At 35.3% G+C, this 19,087-nt stretch overlaps 3 protein-coding genes across 3 annotated transcripts in view; 1 reads left to right on the top strand and 2 right to left on the bottom strand.

Moving 5' to 3' along the window:
* Positions 1–255: 255 nt before the first annotated feature.
* LOC115234676 (collagen alpha-1(I) chain-like) lies at positions 256–7,173 on the bottom strand. The gene is made up of 4 exons (XM_029805904.1): positions 7,116–7,173; positions 3,626–3,654; positions 540–2,697; positions 256–476 (listed from the first exon to the last, which is right to left on the bottom strand). Exons 1-4 carry the CDS (start codon positions 7,138–7,140, stop codon positions 256–258), a joined length of 2,433 nt encoding a protein of 810 aa, XP_029661764.1. The 5' UTR covers positions 7,141–7,173.
* A 7,584-nt stretch (positions 7,174–14,757) lies between these two features.
* LOC115234665 lies at positions 14,758–16,620 on the bottom strand. The gene is made up of 3 exons (XM_029805887.1): positions 16,528–16,620; positions 15,764–16,155; positions 14,758–15,225 (listed from the first exon to the last, which is right to left on the bottom strand). The coding sequence occupies exons 1-3, from the start codon at positions 16,576–16,578 to the stop codon at positions 14,844–14,846; spliced, it is 825 nt and encodes a 274-aa protein (XP_029661747.1). The 5' UTR covers positions 16,579–16,620; the 3' UTR covers positions 14,758–14,843.
* An 863-nt stretch (positions 16,621–17,483) lies between these two features.
* Positions 17,484–19,087, top strand: part of LOC115234747 (ribonuclease P protein subunit p30) — a 2,362-nt gene continuing 758 nt past the window's right edge. Inside the window, exons 1-4 of the mRNA XM_029806062.1 lie at positions 17,484–18,048; positions 18,127–18,344; positions 18,603–18,671; positions 18,776–18,976. Of these exons, the coding sequence (XP_029661922.1) occupies positions 17,949–18,048; positions 18,127–18,344; positions 18,603–18,671; positions 18,776–18,976 (588 nt within the window). The 5' untranslated portion in view covers positions 17,484–17,948. The remainder of the gene's footprint in view (positions 18,049–18,126; positions 18,345–18,602; positions 18,672–18,775; positions 18,977–19,087) is intronic.

Raw genomic sequence — 19,087 nt, 5'->3', positions numbered from 1 at the left:
ATATATAAATATATTTTACTAATAAAGTTAATTGAGAACAAACGATGTAAACCTTTAATTGAATATATGGAAACCTTAGGATAAGTAAACGCGTAAGCAGAATTGAATTCCCTATATGTTAATGTGAATGCAATACGAATAATCGATACCTAGATTACGCAGGTAAAACTGTACGCTCGTATTTACACATTTGATCCAGCATTAAACAACGGTGGGAATCGTCGTTAAATATTGGCTGGAAGTTTAGCTTCACGATTATCCAATCCGCGGCGGTAAGTACTCACGATCTGGCTTCGGAGGGCCTTGTGGCGGGAATGGTGAACCTGTTCCAATGCCTGGCCCAGTAGGTCCGCTTGGTCCACTTGGAAATGATGGACCGCTTGGTCTACCACTGGGATATCCGCCTGGTCCACTAGGTCCTTGTGGACGACCACTCGGTGTACTTGGACCTGGGTAGCCCTGCGGTCGCGTGGGTCCTTGAGGCTGGCCATTTGGATATCCTGGAGATGGTCCGCTTGGTCCCGGATAACCACCGGGACCACTAGGTCCTTGAGGCTGGCCATTTGGATATCCCGGAGATGGTCTGCTTGGTCCCGGGTAACCACTGGGACCACCAGGTCCTTGAGGTCTCGTCGAAGGTCCACTAGGACCAGAAGGCCCCTGAGGTCTTCCGGGATAGCCTGTTCCGCTTGGTCCTTGAGGTACTTGAGGTCCTGATGGTCCTGCCGGTGGACCTAAATATGCGGGTCCTGGTCGACCAGATGGACCTTGTGGTCCTGGGCCTCCAGGTCGCCCTGGAAAACCGCTTGGACCTTCTGGACCTGTTGGTCCTTGAGGACCGCTTGGATAACCGCCTGGCCCAGTTGGTCCTGACGGGCCTGAAGGTCCTCCTGGATATCTACCTGGTCCCGACGGGCCTGAAGGTCCTCCTGGATATCTACCTGGTCCCGACGGGCCTGAAGGTCCTCCTGGATATGCACCTGGTCCTGACGGGCCTTGAGGTCTCCCCGGATATCCGCTTGGTTTTGATGGGCCTTGAGGTTCTCCTGGATATTCGCCTGGTCTCGAGGGACCTTGAGGTTTTTCACCAGGACGTTGCGGGCTTCCCGGATAACCACCTGGACCACTTGGACCAGGAGTACTTGGACCACCTGGACCACCAGGAGCGCCTGGACCTCCCGGATATGTACCAGGTCCAGAAGGTCCTGAAGGTCCTTCAGTACCGGGTCTTTGACCAGGTGTTCCCATAATAGTATAATCGTAAAGGTTCTCGTTCAAATAGTAAAAACTTGGTGCGGAGTTGCAATCAAATTGATTCCACCATACACAGACAAAGAATTGCTGATGAAAAATTGTTCCATTTGGACAAAGAAAATCGTAGGTCTTATTATTGGCACATATATGAAAAACTTGGCACTGAGCTTCCACGTCAGCATAATAACCAGGGAATTGTTGTGCATCGCAACGAAAACCAGTTTCTGGAATTTCACTGTATATGGGATAATCGCGACCAGGTTCGCCTGGAATAGCTGAATAATCACCTTCATCATATCTTCCCTCGTCACCATGAGTATATTCCCCAGGTCCTCCATGTTCTCCAGGTCCTACTGGATGGCCAGTACTTGGTCCACCCGGAAATCCTCCTGGTCCTTGTGGACTTGGCCCACTTGGAAATCCTCCTGGTCCTTGTGGAGCTGGCCCACTTGGAAATCCTCCTGGTCCTTGTGGACCTGGCCCACTTGGAAATCTTCCTGGTCCTTGTGGACCTTGTCCAGTTGGAAATCCTGGTCCTTGCGATCCTGGGCCTTGTGGTCCTGGGGCACCAGGATAACCGCTTGGTCCTTGCGGACTTGGGCCACTCGGGTAGCCTCCTGGTCTCTGTCCTCCTGGTTTAGTACTAGGATAACCGCCGATAGATGTTCCACCTGGACCTTGCTGACCTCCAGGTCCTTGAGGGCCACTCGGTCCTGGATATCCACTTGGTCCCTGAGGACTTGGACCACCGCCAGGTCTCTGAGGACCTCCTGGATAGCCAGCGCTTGGTCTTCCACCAGGATATTCACCTCCCGGGCCACCAGGTTTCTGCATTCCACTTGGATAGCCTCCAGGAATCTGACCGCCGGGATATCCTTCGCTTGGTCCTTGTCCACCCGGTCGTGCACTAGGATATCCGGGACTTTCTGGTTGTCCACTTGGATATCCGGAAGGTCTTTGTCCACCTGGAAAACCGCTTGGTGCTTGACCATTAGGTCTGCTACCAGGATATCCAGTACTTGGCCCTGTTGGAAATCCTCCTGGTCGTGCACTCGGCCCGGTCGGTGCACCTGGCCCACCAGATGGATACCCACCTGTTCCTGGACCAGGTCTGCCTGTTGGTTCGCCACTCGGAAATGGAATGGAGGGGCGTCCACTAGGATATCCACCAGAAGGCCCTTGGCTAGATGGAAATCCAGGTTGTTGCCCACCTGGTTGTGTACTGCTTGGACGTCCACCTGGAAATCCTGATGGTCCTGATGGACCAGATGGATAACCGCCCGGTCTTCCTGGTTCTCCCGGTCCTCCAGAAACACCTGGACCAGATGGGTATCCACCGGACGTACCTGGAAATCCTCCTCCTGGTTTTGCGCCAGGGCCTCCTCCTGGACCACCTGGTACAAGCGCATTTGTTGGTCTGGGATAATTATATCCCTCGTCAGCCTATAATGGTAAACATGTAGAAGATATATATTAAATCAAAAAATTAAAGAGTTAATGAAAAATAAAAATAAAATATTTAAAAAAGTGTTATTAGTTGTGCGTACTTTTCAAGAAAAATTATATAAATAATTATGAAATCTACTGAAAAATAAAAAATTATAATATCTACCTTAATTAATCAATTAAGTTAAAATCAAGTTTAAAAAGTACAAATAAAAAAGAGAATCACATTCTTTATACATTTATATAAATTTTATTCTAATAGAAAATTAAAATAGCATTATTGGAAAAAGATTTATTAATTTAAAATTGTATGGGGAGGCATAATTACACATGTTGAAGTTAAATAATATTTTAATAAAAATAAAATTGAGATATTAATGCTATAAATAATATTTTATTAACTCAATATATTGTATTCTCGGTTTTGAATACATTTATTATATTTTAATATCGTGTAACACTTTACCCATCTACTGGAGTCACGATACCCTTGAACGATTAAATATATCAGATTTATAGATTCTGACATCGCGCTAGAATCGTGCTTATAAAAAGATTTAAAGGAGCGTCTTCGTATTCTCGTTTATTGTGATCCTTGTGAAGTTACAATAACACAGTCACGACCGATTAATATCAGAATGCTTAAACTTGCGCAACCAAAAATGTTATTTCGCAACGTGGGAGAAAAAACGAATGAGATATATTGATCGTGAAAAATTAAAATGGCTCGTATATAATTTATACAAATTTTACATTACATTTTTTCGATGAAGGAAAATGAAAACATATACGAAATAGAAAGGAAACAGCTTGAATTCACACACAGATTAAATAAATTAAATATTACGAGTTTTTTATCTAAAAGGTATTCTTATTTTAAGTTTATTAATGACATAATATCTATTTAAGAGCGGAAGCAACTTACCAGAACTGAACGAGCGACAGCCAGCAAGGCTGAAACAGATACAAGCAAGACAGCATTATTTTCAGGCACCTGTATCTTGACAAATTGCATGTTCTTTATCTGACACAGTTATACATAACGACAGCTCACTACAAATCCATCATGGAAAGAATTTTTATTATGACATCAATTATCTCAAACGCTAAAGGCTGTCGACGCCGCTGCCAGTAACCGCTGCAATTCGTCGCAATGACGAGAGGTTGCGTGCAAGTCTCACAGAAGAGAAATGTGTCTTGAAAAATCTCTGACATAACTTCCCGTCTAATTAATTAAGGAGCATTGTCGAGCGCGCTTAGAGTGTAGGCGCGAAGAAGCTGAGTTCTTCGCACGCTTGGCGGTACGTAAATCGCGTCAAAAAGCGTAAATGAAGAGAGACAAATGCAAAGAGAAGGATCGTGCATATAAGAGAGAAAGAGAAAGAGAGAGAGGAGAAGTAAGCAACACGAATGACGGGCTTCAGAAGTGCGTGTTGTGTTCCACGAGATTGTAGAGACTCCTATTTTCGCAATGACACCGTCATGCTGGTCCGCGGATCACGCAAGCTACTACTTGTTAAGCAGATACAAAAGTCTGGTTCTTGGGTATACAAAGAGAGATCCAGATTAGAATCTCGAGCTCTGTAGAAGTTTAGAAAAATGGGATAATATTTTTGAATAAAAAAAAAAAATAATCAAGTCGATTAACATTAAAACATGATAAGAAAGAAAGAATTATTCTTGAGTACATTTTGCCTTGGATATTTTTTGCTTTTCAAGTAAATCCTGGTTATGAATTATAAGACACGCTTTATTAATATATCGCTTAATCTCTTACAACATGTAACAGCACCAAGGATATAATTATTGAAAATAACTTCAATGAGTGATGTAAAATATGCAAGGAAATAGCAAAGTGAATTATAAATATCTTGAGTCTTTCTTGTTATCGCGATGAATATCGTTCATGATAAATAACTATAATTATGAAACGATTTTGAATATTGATACCCGCGGGGCCAATTTGACGTTGATAAATTAAGATTTAATGGAGACTTTACTTCGACGTAGATTAATGTAATTTAGCAAATACGATTGACATGACCTCTCTGCAGCTCAAATAATACCATTGCCATAAGCGGATTATGAGTAATCTAGAAAATCATTTCGTCTCGCGTGCCTTTGTTTTTCCTCATTCAAAATAATTTATGAATCCAAATATATTGAATTATGTGAATTAGCTTTGTGAATTTTTAAAATTATTTTTGATTAATTATTTGAATAATAAAGTATACAATGTGATACAATTATTGTAAAATAAATTAAGTTGGTGGCAACAAAAGTAATTATCTCAATATAATATAATTTATGATCATATTTGTCATTTTTAGAGTCACAAACCTCTCCCCGCAGTTTTTAATCTCTAAAAAATTGCTAATAAAAGTTTTTTTTTGGTACCAATTATGTATAAAAGCATAAATGAAGCAAATATTTCGTTTTTCAACAGTTTCTTTTCAATAATTTTCAATTTTGTTGGATCACAACTGGATCGTCAAACATGATTAAAAGAAGAAGAAATATTTTATAATCATACGCGAACAGGAAAACATTTTTTCATTTGTATATTTTCATTATAAATAATTTTATAGACATTTCTCTTCTATCTTCATTCGTCATTTTCATAACATGCATAATTTGAGCAAAAGCTATTTTAAGCAACAATATTGCCGTACCATTATTCGTACATCTTCCTGTTGCCGGTTGATAGCTTCGGTTTTGGTTACCTCGAAACAATGGGGCGGAGATCAAGATGCAGCCCGAACCTCGCGTGATCTACGAAGATAATCCGAGCACGCGGTACTCGATGCATCGTTCGAGAGGATCTTTGACCGTTACGTGGTTACACTAGCGTTGCACGATCGCGTCAGAGTATTGACGTAACCTGCCCGAAGGGAGCTCCGCGGCGGAAATAGCTTAACCCTTCTTTGACTATTTTTTTCATATCACAAATTTTTCTTATGTAATATTTTCACAAGAAAAATACTACATTTATTGTTAGATACAACAATGTACGTTAAAGTCTCTACTTTAATTATCTTCTTTTAAAAGATGTCAATTTTTATGGATTAGTATGATTTTATATTAAACCGAAAATTTTTCGACAGCGATATTTATCAATTAATTTTAAAAAAATTAGAGAAGTTTGTGTTTTATAGTTTCAAATTAGTTCGTCTTTTTTTGACTTCCAAATGTTTGCCTTTCTCATATATCTTTTCATTTTTAAGATTTATAAGAAAAGGGAAGGCGATAGCAATTGCGTTAACACGGTACGCTGCATACACTTGACCTTTATTTTAAGTGAGGATGATCGTAACCGTAAAGGGTGACCCCGTAATACGTAAAAGTGCGCTGGAACAATACCAGTCAGCGGCGCACTGGCTTATCTCTAATTTGTTTTAATTAGAGGATGTTACGAAAAAATGTTGTAGACCTTGCGCGAAGGTGCTATCGAAATTTAAAACTTGTCTGGACCGTAAACATCGTGATCAAAACCGAGACGTTGAAAGCGTTATGAATTATGAGAATCGTGTGTGTTTCCATTCTGATATTATCCGTCAAAGTAATCGTTTCAAGAAATAAAAAAGCTTTGTTAAAAATGTTTGTATTCGATAGAAATTTTCTTGCATATTCTTGTTATCATTTAATATGAGTTATTAATATAACAATATTAACGATTCATCTATTATTTCTTTATTTTTATAAAAGATTTAAAATCATGTATACAAAATTTAATAAAAAATAATTATTTTTAATTTATACGGAAATAAAATGCCTTTTTTATAAGGAACAGAATTTTTTATAGGTCTCTGTTCTTCGATTACTATCAGAATATATGAAATACCATATTTAGCTAAAATTGTTTTCATATTGTCACATTCGCGACAATGATAATCGTTCATACATGTACATTTTGTACACCTGCTTCTCTACATCTTTCTTTAATGATTTACACTTGTGCTACGCAGACAATATCTAAGCATTGTCAAAGAATGCTATAATGATTGCGTGACGTGTAATGGTGTGTATGAGAGCTTATATGGCACGATAATTCGATGAACGGAAGGTAAAGTTGGTATAGGATTGCTTAACAATTGCTTGGAAACTTTTCATCTCCTTCGATTATCGAGACGAAGGTTATACTTGACGTTGGGACACGTCACAAATTGCGAACTTTCTTTTCTCTATCCTCGACACTGCAATCTCTGCTAATCTTTCTGTTTTCTCCAGAGAAAAACCGACAGATATTGCCGCCGTACCTTCTTGTGTCGCTTTTTGTTAACTCATGTGCTTATTCAGTCATATGCTAACGTAACAACTCGGTTATTGCAGATAATTATATGAAATGATTATATGAGATAAAGCTATATGATTAAATGAATTCAATATCCCAATCAATATCATCATTTTGATCTTACCGATCCAGAACAAGCGTAGCCGCATGTTTGCTGGCGCTAGCACCCTCAAATGGGCGAATCTGAAAGATAAATACAATCATCGATTAATTTATTCTATATCTAATTAGTACACAAAAATGTTGAGAAAAATAATAAATTGTATTTAATCGTCCGTAGCAATTTATAAATTTTATGCTGTGCATATATGTATACATATGTATATGTCACAAGTAAATTTTATCCGAGATACATCTTGGTATTCATATAAAAATATTTTTTATTTTATATGTGTTATATATAATATTTCTATCAAAAATGTACTATCATACAGTGATTTTTAATATCTCATTATATATAAAACAAATAAAATAATAAAAAGTAATAAAATTAAATCCTAATACTTTTGTATTACTTGTCAAGTTGTTTAATTTTTTATATAAAAATTAAGCAACTATCAAAATAGAAAAAGAAAGCAAAAAAGTTTAAAGAATTAAAATTTACAAATGTACTTTTCTATACACGTATAGAGACAAAAAGAGAGAGAAATTTTGATTTCGATATATCAATGCAAATTTAATAATATAAAAATATTATCACAACAGTACTAAAAGGCAAAAATTTAGATCATTTATGTTATCATGTTGCGACTTTATGCTCATATATCGACTTTCGGAAGTATTTACATCTTCTGCTACTATAACTCACGTCGCCTGTTTCTGTATTCTATATACGCGGTCTTCAGGGGTTGATGTATTAAATATGTTTACAAGATAGAAGATACAGAAGATGTAACTTCAAAAGATACGCTCGAATGGAAATCACTGACCGTACTACTTTAACACATTGCAATCGTTCCTTGTCCGATCCCCCTCGTGCATTGCGCATGGAGGTACGGAACCTTCGTCGGGTCATTCGTGCGTGTTATCGGTGCCACGTTGAGATACGCGCACATAGATAGAAAAAATGTGATACCGATCTCGGTACCTAAAGCGAACACTGACTCGGATCCGAAAAAGGATCCAATTTGTGCGACAGACGCGCAAGAACTCGCGGAATCGGGACAGACAAAAACGCGATCGCCGTGTCTTAGGGGGATGAAATGGTGTCGTGTGCAGACTCACCCAACCGATCCGTACGTACAAAACACACCGCAGTGCTGAGGTAAGTCGAGACAGTGACTGATGGTGGAAGTAACTTCGTCGGCATATATATCCTTGGATAGCACCCCGAGTGCTGATACGCCCCCACCAGGGATGCTCCGGCGCTCATCCTTCGACCTCCTCCAGATTGAGCCCCCTTTTTTCCTCTGTTCCTCGGGATGCGAGGTGGGGAACCACGCGAAACCGCGAATAGCGATGGGATTGATCCTTTCGCGCAGGTCGTCTGTACTTCTGGAAATCATAGGAAAGACGAGAACGTTACCTCCGCACTCTTTGACCTTTCGCTCATCAAATTTTAAGAGAAGTGTATCATATAATTTCTCGTTACTTTATTATAATGTAAGACTTGCTCAATCGATTTAGGTATTAATAAGAAGAGAATCTAAATCTAAGATGCGACATCTTTTTTGTCGTTATTAATAAAATTAAATAAAAATTTTTATGGATCCTTTACAAATCCTATATACACAAAATTCTAGTAATAATTTATAAGACACACATATATAGATATTTATTAATCATTTAATTAATCATTTAATTTAAATTGTATAATACACATATTTTTATATATAATTATGTAAGTAATTTATAATAAAGAATGAGAACGATGCCTAAAATAAGAATGTCGGATATGATCCGGACTTCTTCGAACTCCCAATGATTATCTAAAGTAAATATTGGCAGATTCGATCTGTAATAGCGGGGATGGATCTAGCGCGAGCTCATCACTATCCATAAGCAGTACGCCATCCGTGGAACGACCTCACGACGTAAGTGACCCGCTGCGGGACCGAAGGAGGCCTCCTCTAGAGGGGGGTCCTGAACGGGGAATCTCGCGAAGATGAGCAGCTCGTGGGAGGCCGGGGTTAGTGAAAGTGAAATACTGCAAGTAGAGTAACGTCTACTGGAGTGCCGTGTATTTCACGTTGCTCTAACCGGCAGTGAGGATGTCTTAGAAGAAGAAAATCGAGAAGATCGTGAGGATGTCTTTGCATCTCGATTCATTTGTTTGCCTAAGTAAAAAAGATGCACATCACTATCGTGATTACTTTGTAATTAGAACTCGACCAGAATTTACATTTTGTCTCTCTTTTATTAATAGATAAATAAATAAATCAAACAAGATGTAAAGAAATAGAAAGAGAGAGAGAGAGAGAGAGAAATTATATCATTAAAAATATGTTGTTCTCTTTCTCTCTTTTTTACTTTTTTTAAGAATATTTTTTCTGCAAATTTCTGATAAAACTGTGAAAAATTGTCATCAGTATAATGGACCGTAATCTTTGAAAACAGAGTTAAGAATAATTTTTTCAACTATGCTCACCAATTTATGTATTATATTAATGTAATATCTCTGGGAATAAATTAAACATACAATATTATAAATTTTTAATGTTATATTAAATATGTATAATCAAAATTATATTAAAATTTATATTATGTTTTTATGTTATCTATTCTTCGAAATGAGATTGCCATTAAATATAAAACAAGATTAATAAAATCTAAAAATTATTGTGCGAAATAAAATACAAAGATTTTATAAAAAAGGAAAGACTTTTGCAAACTTCCTTTTTCATTTATTACTAACTTATACAATAATATTTTTAAAAATTTTATTGTGATCCATAAATAGTTGCTGAAATAATTGTATACGTAAAGCTGTTATGATTGTTCTTACCTCTGAACTTTTGCCTCTCTGATCAAAGAGAGATGTGTTCCCTAATAAATAATACATGATATCGGAAAAACTGTAGAGAGAATAATACCCTTCGACATAGAAGAGATCACAAACGCTCTTGCAACCTAAAGAGTCTTTTGCTTTGTTTTCCATTCGAGATGTCGAGGCTATCCTCCAAGAAATCATTAGAAGGGCAGTAGAATAGATCACACTATTTTTTTCAGACTTTGTAATGAGAAGAGAAAAGGGCAAGTCAAATTTAATAGTAAATTTAGAACACCTTGCGCAAAATGTGCTAAGAGTTTCTATCACATGATTAAGAAAGAAAATTAATTAAAAATTAAACACACAAATCTCTTAAACAAGAACTAATTAGAAAAGATTTATATATATATATACTATTTATTTAAAAAATATATAATAATTTAAAGCAATTATCTTATGCATGTATATATACATGTTTATCTTGAATCGATGATCGGTTCAATTTATTATTATCTCTTCGACGAATTTTTAAAAGACCTTTTGTTCGGCTAATCTCTCATATGGCCTCCCCGCAGGATGACGTAGCGCGCTCCGTCGCCGTCAAAGGATCGGGCGCTTCGTTTCAAATTCATAATCGGCTTGTATCATCGCGTAATCATCATCGGACGTTCGTAGTGACACGACGTGTCTTCGCATGTCTTCCTCTTCGGGGCTTTCACCGCTCGCGCTGATGAGTGCGAGTTACTGCATCGTGCGTGGGCGGCATAAAGGCGCGTATCTCACACGTCGGTGAGACAAAAGCGGGTATCAATATCGATAGCGCTTCTCGCGAGCGCGCGCGCGATCCTACGTAATCCCCGTATATGGTCCGATTTATTCTCTTAATCTCCTCGTATATAATGCCATTCACGTACGTGTTGACATCGAGTTAGCAGAGATCAGGATCGGCGAGTTCTGTAACGATGGCATCTCGATAGCTATTTGCTAACTTATCTTACACGGATGAGGATAGGATTTCAGTTTACAAAACCTCGAGGGTTCTAGATGCGAGCCCCTGATGCAAATATCCCCGCTCGCCCCTCCAACTCCACGATTCCTTGCCTGTACTATAAAAAGCAGTTTAGTTGCATTGAATGTTACACCATCATCAAGTGCTTGTAACTAAAATTACTTTATGAAACAGGTAGTAAATTTAGAAATTAGTTTATATAATAATCTACTTAATACTAATCCTGCTCTTAATCATTAGGACTATCACACATGATGGAAAACTGTTAAACAAAAATTACTATTCTATTTAAGCTTTAGAATTATGTTTAGAATTTTAAAATTGTTGTCTTATATATAGCGCTTTTTTAAACTCACGTTGAAATAAAACTTAAAATTAATCTTAAAATCTGAATATGTGAGGAGTATTATTTTCATTTTTATTAAACAGTAAAGCTTGCGATATTCATCAATGATCCGAGAGTCTAGTATAGAAAGGCTCCAATCATATTAGCTAGGTCGTCTTTTCTAAGATCCATCAGCAATTTAATACGATTGCGATAATCACTTACGCATTGCAAAATCATCCATTCCTCTAGAACTAATCGTTAATGAAGTCTAGCAATTGGTTGTATCAGAACTCATCTATTTCATGAATATTTTAAGAATTCTTTTACATTTGTGACATATGATTATAATAAATAGTTTTAATGTCATAAAACAAAAAATTGATTACCATTATTATAATTTATTGCAATAGTATCCAATGCATTCGTCACTCGCCGCTGTGACGAATAAGATCTTATTGTGGCAAGTATATGAATATATATANNNNATATGAATTAATTTTAATTTTTAAATTATATTTACATACATACAGATAAAACATGTACATAATATGTTTACAGTTTTCATAGCAAAAAGAAATGTCATCTCAGGAGAAAGAAAAAAACATTTTCAAACAAATATTACATTTAAAAAAATAATCTTTGTTTGTGACATTATTTTTATTAATATTTATATTTCGTTAATAAAAATTTTTTATTAATAATAAATTATTGAAAATATTAAATTTTTATAACGTATCTTTTCCTTAATATGTGTCTTGTGATAATATGGGGAATACGGAAAAAGGAAATCTATAAGTGTAGTTAGAATGGAATTTCTATATAACACTTCTCATATATGATGCTCCTTCGTGATAATTACATCAAATTTGTTCTCACGCGCGCGAGACTTCAGTCGTGCTTTCCGCGCTGCACTTGGTTCCCTCACAAAACATGCTCGGAATGTGTGCGCGCTTATTGTATTATGTATAACATCGACAACTGTCTCACGATCCGCAGCTGGAGCTCTCCCAAGTGAGAAGAAACGGTTAAGTCATTTTGTACCATCGATAAATAATTTCCGTTAGTAAAAAAAAAAAAAAAAGGGAGTAATGATCTCCGGCAGATGTTACAAAATCTCAAAGCGATTTATTGCAACAAATCAATCACATTAATCCTTGAAAGAATTACAATTACGACATAATCGTGAGAAAATCTCGAGATAGTAAACGTACAATATTATATTCGCAAATGTCCGCGTCGCCATTAAACTTTATCAAAATTAGGGCAAGTAATGCAGAGAGGTCTGAATTATATCAGCAATCGTCTCTTTCTCATAACAATTGCGTCACATCAGTGACGGATCGTTCGGAATGAAAGACAAGTTGTCCTTGTCATCTTGTACCCTCTTATTTTTTATAATTACTTTATATTGTACCGATCATGCACATCACACACACACATCATGATAATACATATTTGTCGGATTATTATCTGAAGTTATAATTATGGTTGTTGATTGAACTTTGTAACTATCAAGGAAGAATTGAGATAACTAAAGTATGTGATAATTGCTGAATTTATACTCATAGGAATTTATACTCACAGGAATCCTGCCATACGTAAGATAAATACTTAAAAGAAAAATAAGATATAAAAATAGCATCTTTCTCTATATCTTTTCTATATTTTTTTATAAAAATAACATTCAAATCATTAAAAACATAAAGGTTGTTTGAGCAAGCTAATGTCATTTTATTTATGAATAAAGCTTTCAATAAAAAAAACCAACAAAAATTAGTCTCCAACATGCATTGTCATGTTGATCGATTAGAGTATTATGCTAAGCACCAAGAGACAGTATTTCTATAATAGTAATCGAGAATGTTTCGATAAAGTCTCTTTACTTAGGAATTGTTAGTTTGTTTTGCGTTTCATAACTTTAGAAGCTGATATTGCTTCATAGTTTGCGTAAATTGTAGTTAACAACCGTCTTTAGCAGCTGTACGTTAAGTTAACTGCTTTTACAAGTTCTATTATACGCGTAGTGTAAACGTCCTTTGCATATTTCACTATTCTCTAATGAAAGATTTTTCAAACTACTTTCCGATCGCGCAGCGAGCATTTAGTACGCAATTTCCTGTAAGAACGAGATGTTCAATCAAGGTCGTCGAGATCCATCTTTTTGATTGATGTTATTCAATGTGCGTTGCGCATATTTGCGAAAGAATTGTGAATCGTATATGAATATCACAATATATACAATTTGTGCAATAGGCATATATGTCATAATTGACAGATGTCTGTTCCATGTCTACGTCATGTCCGTTCGAAATCTATGAATAGGAGCATTCAAGTTGGGATCCGTGAGAATATAAGACTAAGGGGATGCGCCTACATCTATGAATCACGATCGACCTTCGCGCGAACGATTGCAAAGGCGGTTTAATCTTGGCTCTCAAGCGACGCGATGTAGTGGACAGATATATATTTTAGAGGATCGCGTACTCTCTTGTATCTCTCAGCGAGATCGATAGTACTCGCGAAACGCTTGCCTCTTTTGCTTTCAGAAACCGGGAAATATCAAAGATGTAGAGAAACACTAGCCGTATCTGCGCTTGCGTCATTGCTTATTCATCGCACGTCTATCGATGATGGGAGCCCTTCCTTCGTCCATAAATCGTGATATTATAAGCCGATGTTGTCTTGAATGTAGCTCGACTGCATCTATACCCGCAAAAGTACGAGAGGATTAAATAGATTGCTCGTGTCGGAGAAATCCATTTAACGCCAAACAAGGAGAAATCCAAGACGAGAAGTCTATTAGGCATTCAATATTAATTTTCATAATTCGTTGAGTTTGTACGAAATTTTAAAATTACTCGCTGTCGTAAGTTTTTATATTTTATTTTTATTTTGTACTTGATATTTGTGTACACATGTATGTATGTAATAATTAATAGTGTGGCTATAAAAGAATAACAATCCCTTTTCTCAAAATAAGTCTGTTTCAGAAAACACATCCATGTTTTATACGATTTGTAATTAAAGTTTAATTCTATCAATCAGTCGCAGTTACTTTTAAACATTATCACGCTTTGTATATATATCCTGGTTATTTAAAAGGATGAGGAACGAACTAAAGAGCACGACTTGATGAAGCACGATTCTATGTCTGTTAACTGGGGCAGCAAAATCTTGCAGCAAAAAATGAAAGCAGAATCCTCAAACAGAATTTTGCTTAAGTTTTGTGGTTGTGCAATTCCATTACTTAGACTGCTAATCTCTCCCTCCTTTTCTCTTTTTTTTCTCCTTACACATCTTATAATAATTTTCTTAAAAAAATTAATTTTTAAGTCAGTTGTGTTTTGCTATATATTCCACAAATTATAAATCATTTCTTTGATCAAATATTTTGGTCAAATTGAATTAATAATAATATAATAAAAATAAGCTTTTCCGCGAGAAAAATGAAAAAATGAAGACAGATTCGTAAAATGTACAATTTGTCTTGTAAATGCTATTTATTAATATAATGCTCGCACGTTTAAAATATTAAATATGACACATGCTAAGTACAATACATTATTATTATTACGGCATTATCTAGTTACGGGATTGGGGGAGGTAAGTAAACGTTAGCCGGTATTGCAAAATTATTCGTCGTCGTTTGTTTGTTAAATTCATCACCGACGATCGCGTAATTCGGTTTCGGTTTCGAATAAAAATTGCTGTAACGAGTGCTTGTAGTCGGCAAAGATTTAACGGAAAATTTAGATCGCGAAGATGGAGGGACCAATCTCCCAGGTGTTTCATAAAAAATCTTGTTAATGAAATGCGAATTTTGATTGTAACGAAGCGATGTGCCGTCTTCATTCCATCCTTGTTGTTCGCCTTGCCAATTGTATTTATTCCAAGGTCCAGCCTTAATGTTATAGCCACGCTGATAATGATCTCTGAAGAGCTTCTTTTCAGGAGCTACTTTGATGCGTCTTCATTGTAAAAAAGTAAAGGAATTATTAGCAGTGTAATAAAACTAATAGTGTTTGTAAAGAGAAGAAAAGTAGATGAAACGCAAATACAATAAAAAACGTATAAAAATTCTAAATTGCGTATTTAAAGTAAGCTTTATGGCATGCAAAAAAGTAATATATTTTAAATATCATAAATTTAGATTAATAATATGCGTGATGTTTACATGTTATGACCATCGAGTCTTTTTAAATATCACTCGACGCAGCGGTGAAAACTGAAAGCGGGGGAGTTTGATTATACATTTCCTGTACGAATGAAATGCTTATTATTAAAACTGGCCGTGTGTGACTTTCATCGTCTTATTTTATTATGAAATAATTCAGCGTTGAGGAGAACGTTAAGAGAAATGTTGCCGCAACATTTTTCGTACTTAACCCGCGAGAGATAAGAAGATTATGGTCCGATTATGCAATCGCACGCGAATACCGTGCGCGGACGCACAGTAAATAGGTAGGTATGTATTTTGAACAATTCGTTACATAATACGTGGCTCACCTATCAGCTTCCTCCATTGCTTTTGCAACTGCCCCGTTAATGGAGTAGAAACTTTGAGCGCGAGAGCAATCCACGGTATTCCACCACTCGCAAACCAGTCTCTCCTGATTGAATAACGTACCGTTCGGACAAAGGAACGAATCCTTACGGCCGCCGTGTTGACAGATGTGGAACGCCTGACAGTTGGTCTCAGGGTCGGCATAATAACCCGGATGTTGTTGCTGTTTGCATTCGAATTGCGTCCACGGAACTTTACGGAAGATCGGATAATCTATCCCAGCTACACCTGGGATTCCATTGTCGCCTGATTGATAGCGCGGATATTGGTAGTTGTATCGTTGATTGTAAATCAGCCGCTCGTTGGGACGCACATACGGATATCTCTCGTATGCCTAGTATATATTTTGAAAATACATTGCTATATACAATATTATATATACATAAAAAAACACTATATGCAAATATATATTTAATTTAAAGCATTTATCCGAGATAAATGTTAGGGATCAATTTTGTGACTCGCAAACAGTTTTAATCGAAGATTTTTCAATAAAAATATTAAAACATGATATTCTAAATCATAGAAAAAAAAATTTGATTCTTTTTGTTTAAATGTCATGACCTGAAATAAATGGAATCTCGATTTTATTTCGCAAGCAAATTTTATTTTAACCGACTTTTAATTGTCAAGTTTGATTTTATATTAATAATAAATAATAATAAATCTGATATAGCGCAATTTTTTATTACAAAAAAATACGTACCATGCAATTTGCAAAGATAAATATAAGAAGTAATCCTAGTTTGAATTCCATAATCAGGTTTAATCTGGTATCTTCAGCTAACAAAGTCAAATCAGAAAATGAACTCGGTCTTTATATAGTTCTCGGTCTTTATATAGAAATGTGAATTCGGGTACACGAGATTATTCCTCATTCAAAACGACGTATCCTTCGATCGAATAGATAAACCGACGAAGGTAATCTGTATTTCAGTAATTAAAAATGACGTAACAAAGCGAGATATCATCCTCATCGATGTAGCGGCTAAAAATACAATTCCTGATCTAATCTTACAGGATGTTAAGAATAAGAAATAATCCTGTCAAATCAATTATTCACAATGGTTAATTCGAGCTATGTCACGCCACTTTATATTCAATCAACATCTTAATATATACATTTTATATAATTTCTCTTCTTTTTTTTTTTTTGTAATCTTGCTGCAAAATCCTTATAACTCTTTTTATTGAATTTAACTTTTATAATAATTGTAACTTTTATAAGAATTTATATACTGTAACTAGATTTTTTAATATAGTTTCTTGTACGCATTCAAGAAATCTTATTTTGATGTCATTCGAATTGCGCCTGTTTATACTTAAGTTTACATTAAATACAGAAACAAGAATGGTCATCCCGGCATTTTTTTGTTCATCCTCATAAATTGCATATATTTAATTTTTTGTAGCACAAAATTTTACGATATTAATTTTATTATTAATATCGACTAATTTGGCAACCAAATTTGACAAGTAGAAAAATTTGTGAAACGATTATACTAGCTGAGAGAAGCCTGAGAGCGGCAATCTCGGCGTTCGATGATTACCACAAGCTCGCAACAAAACATCAGGCGCAGCTAATAAAACATTAATAAATCTATAATATTTCTCCGCATTTTTATTCATAATTATGGATCTAGCACGGACATGCACCAACCGACTGTTTTACCGTAGCACTAAATAGTGAATCTGGCTATGTAGTTCCACTGGCTTAGCATCGGCGGCAGCCACAGCTGTCTCACTAATCGCGCATCAGCTGATTCGCGCATCAGCTGATTCGCTCCTCTTCCTGTACATGTGTACATAAATAATAGGAGATTATTGTATTTAGTATCTTTTTTATTTTTTTTTTGTGTGCTGTTATTATACATATATATATGAACAATACAGTGTCATTAGCAAATATTAGAAAACTTTAAAATGTTTGTTTGTAAAATATAATAAAATGCAACATGTGTATTAACAAATTTTTTTATAAAAAACGCGCTCGCACATTTTTTCTGTTCTAATAAATATAGAAATTCTGTATAAAACACTTCTCGTGTTACGATTGTGTATTCTACTCACTATATTTGCACTTTATTTGATATATATATTAATTCACAAATTATAGATTTTGTTGAGATGGATTTTAAAACAAGTAATGGATTTTTTGATTTGTGTATAAATGTATCGAACGAGAATGAGAATCGTTTAAACGATATTTTATTAAAATTGTATCAAAGTAAGTTAACTGTGAGATAAAAGATATAATAAATTAATCTCAGTATGTCTGTATATTTATAAATTTATTTGTTATCAGTGGGTTATAAGACAGTGATGTTAAATCAAACTATAGAGGAAAGTACTGTTGATAATGATAGAAAAAAGAAGAAAAAAGGTGAAGAGAGTAAAACTGTGCCAAATATGGTGCCAGATCCAATTAATGTGGGCGAACTAAACGAGAAATTTAAGGGAAAACTATGTATACTTAACAGGATCACATTTATTTGTTCAGATCCTGCAAAAACACATACATTGGTATAATTTTTAGTAACATATTAATAAAACTTGTATTTGAATCATTTATTTAAAAAAGAATGTAATTGTATATTTTTGGAAAATATAATTTAAATAAAATACTATTAAAATACATAATTCTACAATATATATCTACTGAAAATAATAAATAATCTGTATAAAACTTTACATTAAAACTTTACTTTAATTTTAATTTTCAAAACAAAAGGCTTATTTATATATTAAAGCGATACCAGTATATTAATTTTATTATTACAGGCACAGTGCCCAAATTTGAAAAAATATCACTTATATGCTATTGTTCCAACTAAACAAGATATGTTGGAGGTTAGAACATATTCATATTTTAATATAAATTGTGATTTTTCAATGTGTAAATATATATTTTAATTTTTGTGTCTTATTTTATTAATTTTTTTTATTGTTTCTAGTTTGCTTGTTCACAATTAAATGTAGATCTTATTACGATGAGACCATTAATTTCTGGCATAAAAATGAAAAGAAAGCTATATCGGCAGGCAGTAGCAAGAGGTTTATGTTTTGAAATACAATATGCGGATCTCTTGAACCGAAAAACACGCGTAGCAACTATTCATTACTCTCATCTACTCCACATGTATTACAAGTGTATGGTAGGTGCATATGATGAAGTGCATACTACATGTGTGCATATATTAAATTCTTAATAACTATAGAAAGTGATTATCGTTGTAATAAATAAGAATATGTTTACATAATCTCTC

The sequence above is a fragment of the Formica exsecta genome, unplaced genomic scaffold (assembly GCF_003651465.1).
Source record: "Formica exsecta isolate Colony F162 unplaced genomic scaffold, ASM365146v1 scaffold201, whole genome shotgun sequence".
Taxonomy (NCBI): domain Eukaryota; kingdom Metazoa; phylum Arthropoda; class Insecta; order Hymenoptera; family Formicidae; genus Formica; species Formica exsecta.
The sequence above is the reverse complement of the archived record's forward strand: the minus strand, read 5'-3'. Positions and strand labels throughout refer to the sequence as shown.